Source organism: Manduca sexta, chromosome 25, assembly GCF_014839805.1.
Source record: "Manduca sexta isolate Smith_Timp_Sample1 chromosome 25, JHU_Msex_v1.0, whole genome shotgun sequence".
NCBI lineage: Eukaryota > Metazoa > Arthropoda > Insecta > Lepidoptera > Sphingidae > Manduca > Manduca sexta.
In genome coordinates, this window is record NC_051139.1 from 9197726 (window position 1) to 9213045 (window position 15320).

At 36.8% G+C, this 15320-nt stretch overlaps 1 protein-coding gene across 2 annotated transcripts; it reads right to left on the reverse strand.

The window, feature by feature from the left end:
• Positions 1 to 429: 429 nt before the first annotated feature.
• On the reverse strand, positions 430 to 8435 carry LOC115454072 (neuronal acetylcholine receptor subunit alpha-7). 2 transcript variants are annotated; one of them, XM_030182914.2, is made up of 11 exons: positions 8009 to 8435; positions 6968 to 7107; positions 5215 to 5259; positions 4626 to 4735; positions 4374 to 4554; positions 4230 to 4305; positions 3938 to 4132; positions 3496 to 3692; positions 3063 to 3274; positions 2677 to 2779; positions 430 to 2345 (listed from the first exon to the last, which is right to left on the reverse strand). In XM_030182914.2, exons 1-11 carry the CDS (start codon positions 8085 to 8087, stop codon positions 2193 to 2195), a joined length of 1491 nt encoding a protein of 496 aa, XP_030038774.1. In that variant the 5' UTR covers positions 8088 to 8435; the 3' UTR covers positions 430 to 2192. The 2 variants fall into 2 exon arrangements, with proteins under 2 accessions (XP_030038774.1, XP_030038710.1); XM_030182850.2 differs by having other exon boundaries at positions 3030 to 3274.
• Positions 8436 to 15320: the final 6885 nt, after the last annotated feature.

Consider the following 15320-nt stretch of genomic DNA (forward strand, 5'->3'; position numbering starts at 1 on the left):
CTATTTTAATAATAAAAAAGTTTTCTGTTAATAATTCTGAAATATGGAATACCATACTAGGTGCAGGTAGGTGTATAAATCGAGCAATTTACTGCGAAGTTAAAGCTGCGCATAGTGCTACTCATAGATATGTATCTCGGCTTCGGCGCATGTGCAGTTATCCTACGGGATATCATCGATTTATTCCAATCCTTACAGCTTACGTAACATACCAGACAGGTATGTGTATACATTAAAGTCTATAGATGTAGATAGGTAAATACCATAGGCAACCATGGTTATATAGAGCTTATAGTGATCAACCAAACCTATTAAGGTTGGACGTTAGACACTTTCTAAAGCGGTGAATGATTTAATTTTGTTTGTATTCAATCACATGCATTGTAAGTTATTTATATGACATTTAGAAGGGTAAAATAAAACGGCAAATATTGTTTCATTCGTTTATATTTAATAAACAAAGTGCAATTCAGAGTTTTAACCCTAACAATTGAACAAATCTTGGAGACATTACAATTGTCCCATTTATGACGGAAAGTAACCGTACAAAACTTTGTGTTGAAAAACAGTCGTACCCCAGTAAAGACAGGGTGGTGCGCGGCCTTACCGTCGGGTCGTCACACAACCGCTAACCAGTGGTTGAACAACCAAGAAAGATGATAGAAAATGGTTTGGCATAATCATAGTCGCTCCGCAACTTCCAAAGGACCGTCTACGATTATTGTTGGCACCTTAAAAAAGGAAAACATTTGCAGGCGATTTGCGAGAGTACACTTCAGTTCGCATGTATCCACGCATTCGTCCTAACTTCGGGACGTTTTCCTTTTAAAAGATTCACTATACTTATAGAAACTAATTAAAAAATATTAATACAGATTGAGTATGTTTCTCATAAACATCCCTTCGAACCCATGATAACAATGAAAATTATACTAATTTTAATGGTAGTTGACGAGCGGTAATATACCATAATATGTTCCGGATACGTAATTGTCGGTTTTATTGGAGAATGCTGTCACTAGGAAAGTATACCGATAAACTTTTATATTTCCCAATGCGACGTCGATATTACAATAATATTTTAATAAGTATATCAAATTTTGATGATGTGAAAGTGGCTATGATATAAAATATTTATATAATATGTAGGGGGTTGAAAGATTTTTATTTCAGCAAATTTTTAGAAGAAGAAAATTTTCGTAAATATTTATAATATTTTCACCGTATTAATTATTGTAACTGTACGGAAAGAAGTACAAACATGTTATTATTACGTAATTTAATTATTATTTGTATAAGTTGTTCCGTAAGACCTGGGTAAGTCTTTATTAAAATAATATTTTGATTAACTACGAGTTTTAACGAACTTTTTATTAAGCTATAGCCATGGATATTTTACCATTTATAACAATATCGACCCGTTCACAACGAGGCATATCACAACCTGTACCAATTGAATCAACATTGTTTGTAAACTTCTATACTACCTATGACACAAATATATCTGAAAATAAACTCAGGGACCATAACCACGATTCATAGAATCGAACAAGAGGAGAACTTAGGGCTTCATCACTGGCCCAAACTCTAATAACATTTATGAATCGAAGAAACTTGAACCAAAGTTTAAATTTAAACGCGAATCAGGTCGTTAGTCGGTATGAAGGAAGACGTTTTTGTGCTAATATTTCATTCTCGGTCTCAATTTGGCTGACCGATAGCCATTATATAAACGTCAACTACTCTAGCATGGACCTCTAAAAGCATGACCAGCGGTTCACCTGTGACTATAGACTAATGTATACATTGTCTAGATATGAGTTCAGTGTTCCAGGAACGGGACGTCCGTTCGAATCCGCTCATCATTTTCTGAGAATATGGCTCTTAGGCGCTCTCTGGATTCTCTGAGGAAGCATGACGACCGTTTTTGATGTTGCGTGAAGATAATTGTACGTTTCGCTGAAGATGTCAAAAGGTCAGAGGACATATTCGAACAGGCAGTTATCGGTTGAACAAACAGGGATGGCAGTCTGCGGTAACTTATTTCTACAGGGGGGCACGAGCGACGAGGCAGGCGGCGGCAACTCCAGCGCCGCGGCGTCAGCGCCCGCGCCTCTTCGCACATCACAACTTAACAAGTATTTGCGGTATCACAGAACGTTACACATGCGCAGCCGCAAGCGGGCAGGTCGCTACGACACCATGATGTGTGGCGCGGACAGCAGCACGGCTAGCGTGGCAATGATTGTGAACAGGGTAAAGATAATAAGGCACAGTCTGTCCACGACCATGGCGGCGAACTTCCAGTCGCGCGAAATGTCCGCCTCTTCATCCTCTTTGCGCATCTGAAATGAATACAAGCGTAGTCTGTCACTTTAATGTATGCACGAGTAAAAGATTTTAATGGTGGGTCGGTACGCGATATTATAATTACAATGTTCATACATGTAAAATACCTCCATGGTGAGTTTTTTTTTATTAAGTATAAAGACATTTAGGTTGGTTTACGTCTCGTTTTAGCAAATCGACTTAATTTATAACCGGATAACATAGAGCTATACATAGTCTGACAGATGGGTGCTCTACTCAACATCAGTTGTACTGTAGTCATATTGGTTTACGTATTACCCCAAAGTCATGCTATGTGCATGCACACTGCGCATCGAATATTGTTACCTGATCTGTGATGACTCGGAGCTCTTTGAGTATGAGAGAGAGCTCATAGTCGACACCAAAACAACTGTGTGCTGCAAGACCCGCGCCGTTCTCCTCGCCCCCCCTGTAACACGCACAGCTCTGTAGCCACTGCTTGCAGGGCTCATTCTATCTACAGGTAGAGCCGAGGAATTAAGGGCACTACGGGAGTAATGCTGATTTAATGTTACTGTGACTCAAGACCCGAGACAGAATTAGAAAGAGAAATGAAAGTTGATCGTATGATTTAATGTTTAGTCGTTCGATGAAAGCTACGGGCGGGTAAACTGCGGAACGATCTAGGCGGGGTTAATTATCGTAACCGTGCTATTTACGGCGAGTAGTGTTCGTGTAGATCGTCGAGGGACCTGTAGTATCGGCAGCAAGGCGGTTGCTGCGAGTGCGCGTGCCGGAAGTCGTCATCGATGTCGAGCACGTTAGCTAGGAGCGACTTGGAGGAGCGTTCGCGTAGCTCTAAGTCTGGTGGTGGTGGCGCACGGGCTGGTGGCGGCGTCGTCGCCGAGCCCGGCCGTGACATTCGCAGAATCCATGGGAGCCAGTACAGGAATACGCAGCGAATCTGGTATAAAACAACGTAATATTTAACCTTGTGTCTGTTTACTCAAAGAGGTAGTAGTAAAAGAAGTAATATTAATTTGATAGATGAGAAGGGAGGCGAGCACATATCGGTTGGATTACCATATCGACCATGACTTAAATCTGCAACTACTCAGAGTTGTCCTTATTTTAAATTAAAACCTTACTCAAATATGAGAAAAAAACATAGATTGTTGTACAAACCCAGTCACTCATTTCGTGCGTGTCTGCGTGACGGTGGTGGTAGTTGAGGATAAGGATGGTGGAGACGACGGACGAGGCCACCATGAACATGATGCAGTTGAAGTACGTGCCCAGCAGTGGAACTGCGTCCGACGTGGCGGGCATCGTCTCCGCCACCATGTTCAAAAACACCGTCAGCGACAGCAAAATCGTCACACCTATATTTACCATAGTATTATTCTTTTACAATGAAGATATCTATGCGTAATTATGTTTTTAAGCTATGTTGTACGCATGATGTCTTTTAATGGTTGAGTGTGGGGAAATAGAGCCCAGATGGGGATCCTCAGCATTAGTTTCACTGTGACCATTCTATTTATCCTCCACGGAATCCGTACTGCACTTTATCATTCATGATATCATTTTTAACGAGATTAAAGACTACATATCTGAAACACATCACCTAATGAGAGTTTTTCCCCGGAGTCAGGTGGTAATGTGAACCCGAGAAGCGCCATGGAGGCGATCAGCACACACGGAACGATGAGATTAAAGAAATAATACAGCGTTTTCCGTCTGATCACCACGGCGAACGTGATGTCTATATAAGGCTCCGGGCAACAGTTGTAGTAAATCTCATTTCGTTTGCCGGGTACTCCTATAAAGAAACAAAAAGTATGGATAACGAGAGAGAAGTCAATTCGGCGGTTATTCAGTTTCATTGTTTCAGTTACTCAGTATTGGATGATACAAACCAATCAACTCCCACTCTCCATTCGTGACAAAACTACTTATATCTCCTCCTGCTTCGTCTTGTAGTTGCAGGTCTAACTGTAAACAATTGAACGCTTAATAAATGTTATCTGATTCGCGATTGTTTCAATAAACAATGTAAGTACTTGGTAGCCATCGTAAGTCCAACTGCCGAACTTCATCTCGCATCGCTGGTCGTCGAAGGGAAACCAGGTGATGTCAATTTTACATGTACTCTTGAAGATGCCCGGTGGTACGTATAGGCACGAGCCATTGTTGCGTACCACCACGTTCGTTGGGTACGTGCTGTCGAAGCCTTCGTCGGCACTACAAAAAAGAAACGATGGTCAAACAATCGCCATTACACGTCTTCGTATATCATTCAGAATGTTTAATACCTGTTGTACATAAGGACGTCTGGTTTCCATAGCCTGTGAGGTGGTACTCTTAAATCTTTAACCCCGCCAAAGTCTGATATGTTCCACCTTAAGTTCATGTCATTCCATTCCTGTATTATGAAAGCGTGTTTTAATATGTTGTATTCTCAAAGGCGACAATGTAAACAAACATGTTAGATATAATGGAGCCGAAACAATCTCGGCAAACATTTGCACTTTAAAATTAGGCCTTGTGGCACGTTATATTAACTCTGCGATATATTTCATGCTGAAAGTAGCGCGTATTAAATTGCTCACGGGTTACGACTGAAGTGTTATTATTATTATTTTTATTCATTCGAAGGTAATATGTATTGATCGATAGATTTATTGATTATTTTAAAAGATTGTTAGGAAAATTAAATATTATAGGCAACGCAAAATGAGTAATATTTCTACTTTAATAGTTCGCACTAAGCTTAAATTTTAAGCTACTTAAACAACAGGATCTTAGGTAATTTATAATAATACTTATAGTTCGATTGAAAATTTTAATGAATATGGTTTGTTGCTAAACATATTAAAGTGCAATTATATTAATCTTACTTACTAGTTTCAGCCAGATGTTAGTTATAAGAAGTTGGTTCTTTTCGTCCTGCAAACAAATAAAATCATACTTATTTTCATATAAGAAATACGCGTAAAATAATGAAGGAGGAAAATACAAAAAAAGGGTCTAAACTCTGAACTTACAGTAATATTTGTTAAGCAGAGATAATTTATAGGTAATTAATACATCTAGTATATTCCACAAAAAATATTCAGTTTACGTTATTGATTTAGCATAATTTGTTTACCTTATTTAAAATTTATAGACATAAAAGATACATATGTAGTTAAATATGTGAAAAATTACTTTGATATAAATTACAATTATTAACTCAATGTTCGATATTTATCCAATGTATTAACACTTCCATTACATTAATTGCGATAGAGTCGTTGTATTAATAAATAATATTTGCGCTATTGTCATAATTTTGTTTTATTGTCATACATATCGTATATATCATTCTTATTCAAAATTCACATCATATTCAATTTGTTTCATACCCAAAAAAGGGCCGACAATTTTTTTGTTAATGTCTAAATCGGGCATAAATATTGCAACAAATTATAAATTATCAATCTTAGGCGACATTTAAGTAACACGATTTAATGTAGTTACTGTCGATTAAAGTGAAAAATAAAATTATGAACACTACTGTAAATATATTTCTGTACGATAATATTTTTAGATGTAAGATGACCCGAACTTTACTAGTTTTTCTAAACACTGTGTCCATGTTCTATGTTCAAACTGTTATAAGTTACTATAATATGCATATTATTTAAAACATAATGTTTAAGGTACTATAATTTGTTTTTATAAAAATTAGAGTATAAATGTGATAAACTAAGTATGTAATTGTTTGATTCTTGTATGTCAGTAAAATTGGTTAGTATAAATAACGTTATCATAAGTCTGCTCAATGAATCTTATATATTATGCGTCCCGAGATAAATATTCTCAGCAATGTAAGCACACACACATTAAAAACTTAAAGTGCACTGGATTAACTAAAGTATGCAAAGGCTTCGTAGAGCTGTCTACTGTGTTTTCATTAATTTTTCCTTTTTTTTAATTGGAAATTGAAATTAAGCGCGGTTTATAAGTCTACATTCAATTTATAAGTTCTAAGTATACGAAATTAAACATATCTATTACATTAAAAAACGCAGAAGGGTATTAACATCTAAAAAGCTAACCCCGACCAGATTACCTATACATAAAAAAAAAAACGTTTCACTCTATAATATAAAAGAACGATAATAAATGAAAGTCTGTTTTTAGTGTAAAAGTCACACTGTCTATTTTTCCAGGATAAAAAAGGGCAATATGTTAATCTAGTATTTGTTTTATGTGCCAAAGTCTTTTTAAATCTGATCAGTATTTTTTTTACTTTAATTAATAATAAATATTCAAACATGTTCACAAACTTTCGCATTTATAACACTAGTTGTTGCTCAGGGCGCGGCCCACGTCAATAACCTAGTACGGGATAAAATTGCCACAATGCATATTCCTTTGATAAAATGTGTGGCCCATGGCCTTTTTAATTTACTTACTTTTTAATTAATTCAAGCTAACTTTGTAACAAATTTCATCCAAAACAGTCTAATAGTGTTGCTGTGAATGCGTAAAACACAGTCAGGTAGAGCTACTTTCGCATATTAATATTAATAAGTACAAAGTAAGATTGATAGGATGATAGGAAAAGTACAGGATGATCTAAAGTGAGATCTACCTAGTACATACGCACCACGTCAATGATCTGCATGAGCGTGAGGCCGAAGGAGAGCTGCAGCGGGTCGCTCTCGTTGACCACGGGCCTCTCCAGCACGTTGTAGTGGTCCAATAGGTGGTGCAATAACCGCTTCTCGTGGTAGCCCCCGCGTACCCCTAAATCATATGCCGATTACATTTTGGAATTGCAGTAAGTATAATATTGCTTCATACAGGCGTCAGAAAATCATATCCATTAATATAAATAATTATTAATTACAATTAGAATGATATAAAAACAGTACACAATCATATTAAAATATTATGATCATATAAAAACTGTAATTGAGATATTGCATTGTAATTTGTGTATTTAAATCAACGCAGATTAACTTCTTCATAGTATATTTATACACCACGATGTTAATACAAACGATATACGTAACAATCAACCAAATTGTATAAAGCGCGAGATTAATTGTGTTAATATTGATTTCCATTTTAAATTAACCTATTTTTGCTGAAATCTATTTAGAATGGAGAGCAAATGTAGCGAATCTGTCGCTCTGTCAAAGATAAAATGCGCATTAAAACTATAATTCTATTATTTTTTTTAAATATGGGTTTGTTTTGTTTTATACAAACCCATATAATAAATAAATAATATACCCAGAAATAAATGGTTAACATTCTAATAAAGCTAGTTTAATTAAACCGTGCACACAAACGATTTTGCATGATGTAATCAAGTTAATGTTTAAATATAACACGGTATTTTATTTCCAAATTTGCAATTTGGAGGGTAGTAAATATTTTAGATTTTTGTGCCGCACACTAAGATTTCAAGTAAGACTGAATTAGCAAGTCTTATATGCACCAGTTTTCAATTTTATACTCGTAAGAGTGAACGTCAACAATTTTAGTATTTTACTAAATTGAAAGTTTTTGTAAATAAGTCTCTATTCTTTAAATCAAGTCCTGTTTTTCTATTTGCTTGATACAATATGAAAAGAGATATTTATTAAGTTGAACTATAGATATTAGATATTAAAATACAAGTGTAAATTGTTTATCTCACCCCTCGGCCACAGCAGGCCCAGTAGCAGCAGCAGGCCTGCGGGCGCCGCCAACAGCGAGCGGCGCGCCCGCCCGCCCATGTCAGCGCTGCGACGCCACCGCGCCGCGCGCCGCCGCCGCCGCGAGCTCGCCGCGCCGCGCCATCACTCGCCCCGATCCGCACCGCACCGACCCCCGCCTCTCTACGCCGCACTCTCGTCTTTCTACAGGGATCTATCGAACACGATCGGTCTACAATTCAATATTTTTTTGGTTTTCATATATCGAACTGTGTTCACGACCGGTCGCCGACGGCCGCGCGTGCCGTCCGGCCCTCGAGCATCGCCGACCGCGTCGTGCTGGGTTGCGTTGAGTCACGGTGTGTTTTTGAGCATTGTTGTTCAGCGGAGTGCGGCCGACCGTGGGGCAGCGGAGCCGCCGGTGTGCGGACTGGCTGAAACGCCGCGGGCGCGCAGCCGCGTCGCGCCGCTGCCGCCGGCCGCACCGCGCCGCGCCGCGCCACGCCGCGCCGCCGACACCCATTCAAGCGCCGCATCGCGCGCCGCTATTGTGCGCTGCTCTCACCGACCTTGTCTAATGTCTCCTTCAGAACTTGCTACGAGGTCCTCGATCCGTGCTATCCCCGTCGCATCGAACCCCTCGACACCTAAAGCTTGCAATTTATTGCTTTTGATTATTTACTCTTCTGAAGAAAATCATTACTAACTTATTTATTCCCGCATCGTGATTCAATTGTCATGATTTTGTGATATTAAAATCGTATTACGAGAGTTTTATTCACTTATGCAAAGAAATTATAATATCGAGTTATAACTTGTATTTTTACTAAACTGCGATGAAACTATACTTATAAAACATTTAATTAATTCATAAGTACTGATTAATATTTTAGGTGAATGATGTACAATATATATAATAATTATGCATTGAGGTACAATGCTTTTATTAATATAAGGTTGCGAAATACAAAATTGTAGTTTAGTGCATTCACGTAATGCATTACTCAAGTATAATGATTATAGTTATAGTGTTGTGGCGGTGTCGTTGTGTCCTAGTGCTGGAGTGTCGGAGTGTCGGCGGCTGCGGGGATGCGGCGCGTGCCGGCGGTACAGGCGCGGGGATGCTGCGCTGTATGCGATCAATGAGGTCGCTCTCCTCGCCCCTCTACCTTCGCATTCTGCTTCACCCTCGCCCCCTTCAACCGATCTTATTACTATGAAACATTGTATTCAAACATTACCTTTTAGGCATACCAGTTGACCCTTTCGATATTCAGAATTATTAGTATACTCCGAGGGTAAGATATGTATGCTAGTAGCAGTATGAGATTTAATTAAATTGATAACTGTACTACCTTTTACCCGTGGTTGCGTTCGTTTATGCGTCCGTGTTAGTTGAAATGTGCTAGCGTGAGCGCTTAGTATTTGATGATTAAATATTATAGGTTAAAGTGATTCATAACAAATCTGATTTGAAAATTAAATACAATATTAAGTTATACTTAAAGGAATATATGTGCAATGGTGAATGAATGAACTTTAATTTCATAAAGGATCGTAGTACCTTGTCATTCGTTTACTGCCACACAATTAGCTATGTGTTTTCAAAAGAGGAAAGTTGTTTTCCGGCCCCATTTCTTTGTTATTATATTTCAATAAAAATCTCTTGGAAACAGAACACCTGTGGCCAATGCCGAATTTAAAACTTTTTACATAAAGTAAATTGGCTTTTGTAATCACCACGAAAGAAAAGTGATTGTTTGGAAGAACCGCGCTAGGTACATGCTTGTTTTTACTCATTGTAAATTTTCTCGTTATTGTAAAATAAATCTTTATGATTGGTTCGGTTTATAATATATTATCTATCCTACCAAACTGATTAATTACTACCTACCTACTAAACTTATACTTATCAAAATTATAAGTATTAGGGTTATAAGTTATTAGCCTTGGCACGTGGCTCCGCTCGTGTGAAAAATCCGGTTTTCAGAATGCCGTGTGTGAAGTGAAGCGACGAATCCTTGTCCATCAGACCAAACCAATCTCTGTTGGCCTTCGTATACGTGGCGACGGGAGCCATGATGGCAAATTGTATAATGTAAGGACATAAGGATTCATTCCCCTCATTGCCTATATTAATAGTTATTGATCGTTATTTTTATCTTATAAAATATGATAGTGATTATAATTTTTAAACCTAACTGAAGGAACACATAAATAGTTTAAATTTTTTATCCAATATGTATCTTGTTATAGGTCGGCGGTTAATGCGTGCCAGAGCCGACGAGGCATGCCTGCGCCTAATGTTGTGAACCTGATGATGAAGGGTGTTTGCTCATTTTCTCCAACGCATTACGCTCCTGGGCTAGAACTAGTTGTTATTGTAATAATTTACTCTCGTTTTGCATTACTCAGTGTAAGAAAGGCAAATTCCAAAAGTCTTCATACCTCGGAACATAAAAACAAACATCAGAGATTTTCAATGAATTTTAAGAAACGGCAAGAAATACTTACTGTGGAATAGAATTAATGAATTTTAACTTAAATTATAATTTATTACTGCTTAAGCATAATTATGAAGATCTTTGAATAATTAAATGCAATCAACAGAAATAATATTAGATGTGTCTGCCGATCAGGTTTCAAAATGGCGATGAATCATGCTTATATGCTTATTGGAAAAAATCCTTATATAAAGTCGGCCGAAGGGTATCGTATTTATAATAATTGTTATTGTTTTTCCATAAAAACTTTGTGCGCAGTGAGGACACATGTGGACATAGATTACATTTAGTTTTATATACTCTTATTGCAGTGGCAGCCGTGGAAACGCGAGGCTCTAGACGAAAACAAAAAAAACGACAGACCCCGGACGAAGCAAAAAAGTTCCCCGGTAAACAGTTTCGTCGGTAAGATCGTAAAAAGGTCCTCCAAGGCACTACGCGAGGCCCCTGTAAGCGCGAGGCCCTGGGCGGCTCCTCCTAAGAACGCCTCTGCTCCTAAATACATAAAATAGTATATTCACATTTCACAGTCAAAGATAAAATAAAAATTACTTTATTTTATATTGACTTTTGATAGCCTGCGCCCACGCGGTGTGATTTTTTATATTAAATTCCAATTTTGCACTTTTACGCGATCGAAAGTAGCCTATACACTCCAGATCTTAGTCTGTTTGTGTGCTAAACGTCTTTAAAATAAATACATTGAGTGAGTTACGGCCATATTCAATAAACGAACCTAATCGCTAACTTCGGATACATTTTAAAAATAAACCAATCAAAATAATTCAACCATATGCATAACAAACACACTAGATTCCGATTGGCCAATTTTGCTATCAATTAAATGCAGAGATCGAAATTGTTTATCAAAATCTAGTGTTATTCGTTAACTTCGAACAAACAAAGAAATGTCTATAATATAACTTACGCATTAATACGATATTAGATTAATAATATTATCACATTTGAAACTCTAAGAAAAATATGAAGCAGCACTTTATAATTCTACATATTTCAGCAGAAAGTCACCTCTAAATAGCAAGGTTCACAAATTTTAATTGGTTTAATAAAAAACTCGACAGCATGATGTTTTTTTGTAATTTCGTCTGCATGCAGATTGCGAATAATGTAAATTGGTTTGGAATATCACCATCCATTAATTGCAAATAGAAAAAGTGTCCCTTTCAAGGTATTATATAAAGGAAAACTCCCAAACTGTAAAACACAAAGCTTTCAGATTCAATTTTGGCCAAACAAAATTGAATTGACATAATGTCTGCTTTAATTAAAAATAAATGCCGCTCATTACATATCTCTGGCTGTGAGTAATTAATAATAGAATAGGAAAAGCCATTAGGTACAAGGAAGCCCGCAATCAAATACCGCAGTGGAATATAGGAACAATACTAAACTTGGAGTTCACGATCCAGTTCTAATCTTTATTAGGCGTTGAATATGTTGGGTAAATGGCAAGTGTGTTCAGGAATGGGAAGTTTGCGAAACTAAGAGAAAGCGCCCAAGTACTAGGCACTATTGAATGGCGCAGTAAGAACAAAAGCGGTTCGTTTACTAGAAACTGTGCGAATTCTCGTACGCCATGCCTCAATGAAATGTCAAAAGTAAAGGTCAAAAGTTACAAATACATTGACGTAATCGCAAACATAAAGCCCGAATAGGTAACCAATTCTTAGCAATAACTTTTTTGTTAATGTCTTATATACTTTTATTTATATAAAACATGTTTTTAGGATAATTTTCGTTGCGTTACTCGGGTTGTGTCCCTAACATATTTAGGGATAAATTTTTTACGATTGTTGCCGGTACATTGCCCTAAACTCATAAACCATTACATAGTACGCTTCTGCTTGGCTATTAGACTTTTGGCACCATTTGTAAATTACTTAGGCCTCAAAATCCTCAAAGAGTTCAAGCGCAATATTATAAGCTTTAATTAGTCGATAATATCCTTGTTACAGTAAAAGATCAAGGTTAGGTACTATATCACTGCAGTATGCCAAATAAGAGATGAGTGTAAGTAAAATAAATATTCAAATTGGTATGTAGTACATATAGTACGTGGAATGTGGAATGCTGATTGTCTTTTTTTATCCGGACACGACAAAGTCATGACATTAGCTTGGTCTTTTAGCTTTTATATTTAAATAGAGAAGAACAAACATAATAACGCAGATTTCAAATAGAGAATATTGCAGGAGCTCTAACATCATAAGAGACAAAGGTGACAAACTTTTAAAATCAACAGATTTTGTATATGAGGTTAAATACTGTATTAACTAAATAAGGCGGCAGTGATCTATAATATTGGTATTCAAAATTTTATACTATTTCTTATAATTGTATCATAAGTTCAGGAACAAATTTAACTCTATTCAACTGCATTAGCAGTGAAGCGTTCATAAGCGGTTATACCTTATTCGAATCCTATTTTTGCTGTCGAGGTCTTTCATATCTGCTTGCTTATAGCTATTTCTAGAATAATATACAAAAAACAAGTTTAAATCCTGCCGGATAAAGTTTCTGTTGGAGAATTCCTCTTTGAACATATACAAAAGTCACTACACCGGACTATATTGTCGTAATGTACCATATCTTAATTTTGTTATATGTCTCATAGGCTAGTTCCCGTATCACATATAATACGCACCTCACTGTTTAGGATCCCCTTCCAAGGTCTATTATGTGGTTCCAGTAGTGTTATAAAGTGAGATGTGCCTCGTTCTCGTGATTAAAAACAGTTCTGCCGCGCTGAGCTTCGATCAAGCAATACAGCTACATTAATTTCCCAACCGAAACATCGCTCACTGCGACACTGAGGCTGTGTGTTAACAAGATTTCATATAAAGTATTGCCAGATCTGGAAATCGACCCCATACGTCACGGAGCATAAAAGACGAACATCACTCAAGGCCATACGAATAGGTATTTGGAAAGAAACCGCTTTCAGTTGCATTCTGTTAAAAATATTTATATCCATTGTTTAATTTTTTGCGCTGTCTGCAATTTGGTATATTTTTTATAATTATCTTTAGTGTGACATTTTTATGTAGATCTAGAGCTGTATTGCAAGCAAGCGGGCCTCACGACGTCGCGTGACCACTCAATGGTTGGCTGCAAATTGCACATTACACGCCGCGTTCAACCCGCAACCAACCATTAGTGTAGTCCCGCAGGCCGCGGATTACTTCATAGCGAAACCGAGCACGGAGCGGGAAACTATTAAATTTTTTGTCTGCCGAAATGTGTTCCAAACATTGCTGGCAAGAAAATCGACTAAATTTTATATGCACGTAACTGTGTGGCAAGTATCATTTCAGAATAACGATTTGCCATGCGCTAATCAAATTTACCAAATATTTTTAGATGTTTTAGAGCCGAATGTTATGAAATATTATTGCAAATAGTTAGGTAATAAAGTAGGTATTTTATATCATCCAATACAGTTGTTGACAGCTGCGCAAATTGTTTTCAAAAATTGTTTACACCTAATCAAGTTAATTGGGATGGAGAGTTTTTGCTTCGTAATTTTTCACGAGATACGTGTGCAAAGTGCCGCAATATAAGTCACGGGTTACTTTTTTAATGACTACAACCGACTTAGCGAGTTAATAGCGCTTTCCAAAAAGTGTGCCAAAACAAATGAACTCTCATATTCATAAATAACATGTTAACATAATCTAGAAACACAAAGCGAAGTGATTAAAAAGCGAATGTAGCAAATGGGTACTTTCACACGAGATTGTAAATCAATATTTTAATGAATCCGACAAATACTTAACCTACCTACTGCAAAATATATCTTTGAAAGTAAAGAATGTAAAACAAAAAGCATAATTTTAGTTGTGTATCAAATCCTAATTGCTTCAATGTCTTTAATATAAAATCATGCAAAAACAAAACATGTAACAGTCACAAAATATAAATCGATTACAAAACTATTATTTAAGATATCTTTTACTGCTGAATTTTATTTCATTATGTTCATGTTTCAAAATTTTAACTATGTGATATTCAATAAATTGCAAATATTTATTTAAATATACGTAATGTAGCAGTCGTGATCCATCACAGATATGCATCTGAATCAAACGCTTGTCTAGTTTGATGCGGTGCCATTGTATGTGCAAGAACTTTCCACTGGAAATTGATAATGGTCAATAACTGACACGTTATGAATGAATAGTTTATTCTATACCTTGCAACTACTGCACACGAGATACGCCGACTACATCAAAGCCAGGACACATCAAAGCCATGCGATGCCACGCGACGATAGCGTCGCAATAAATTATTGAACATAACGTCGCTAGTCGCTACACATCGTGCGGCAAAATGCGTGCGGTTGCAAACGCTCTTCTCTTAATGACTGTGTTGCGGAATGACTTGCAGCCAAGCAAATTTTCTATAAATTGATTTTTAAAATGAACCTTTACCTACGCTGGCAATTTCTGTGTGGTGAAATAGGGAATAAAGACTTATTAGTGATGAATTGATTTAATATTTTCTTACGAAAATATATAAGTGACAAGTACTGATTTATTTATCTACCTTTAAGGAGAAAGTAAAAAAAGATAAACAACAAAATACATGATACCTAAATCATTACAATTGTGGTATTTAGTTTAAAGATAACTGGAAAACCATGTGATGTCCTGGAAGACTTAATTTACGCAAGTTGACCATTTTCCGTAATATCTTATCGTAAATCTGCTAATAAACCAGACTTTCATAAAAAGACATTTACATGAAACATGCTCAAATGCCGGATTTGAGATGATTTACGGAGAGGGAT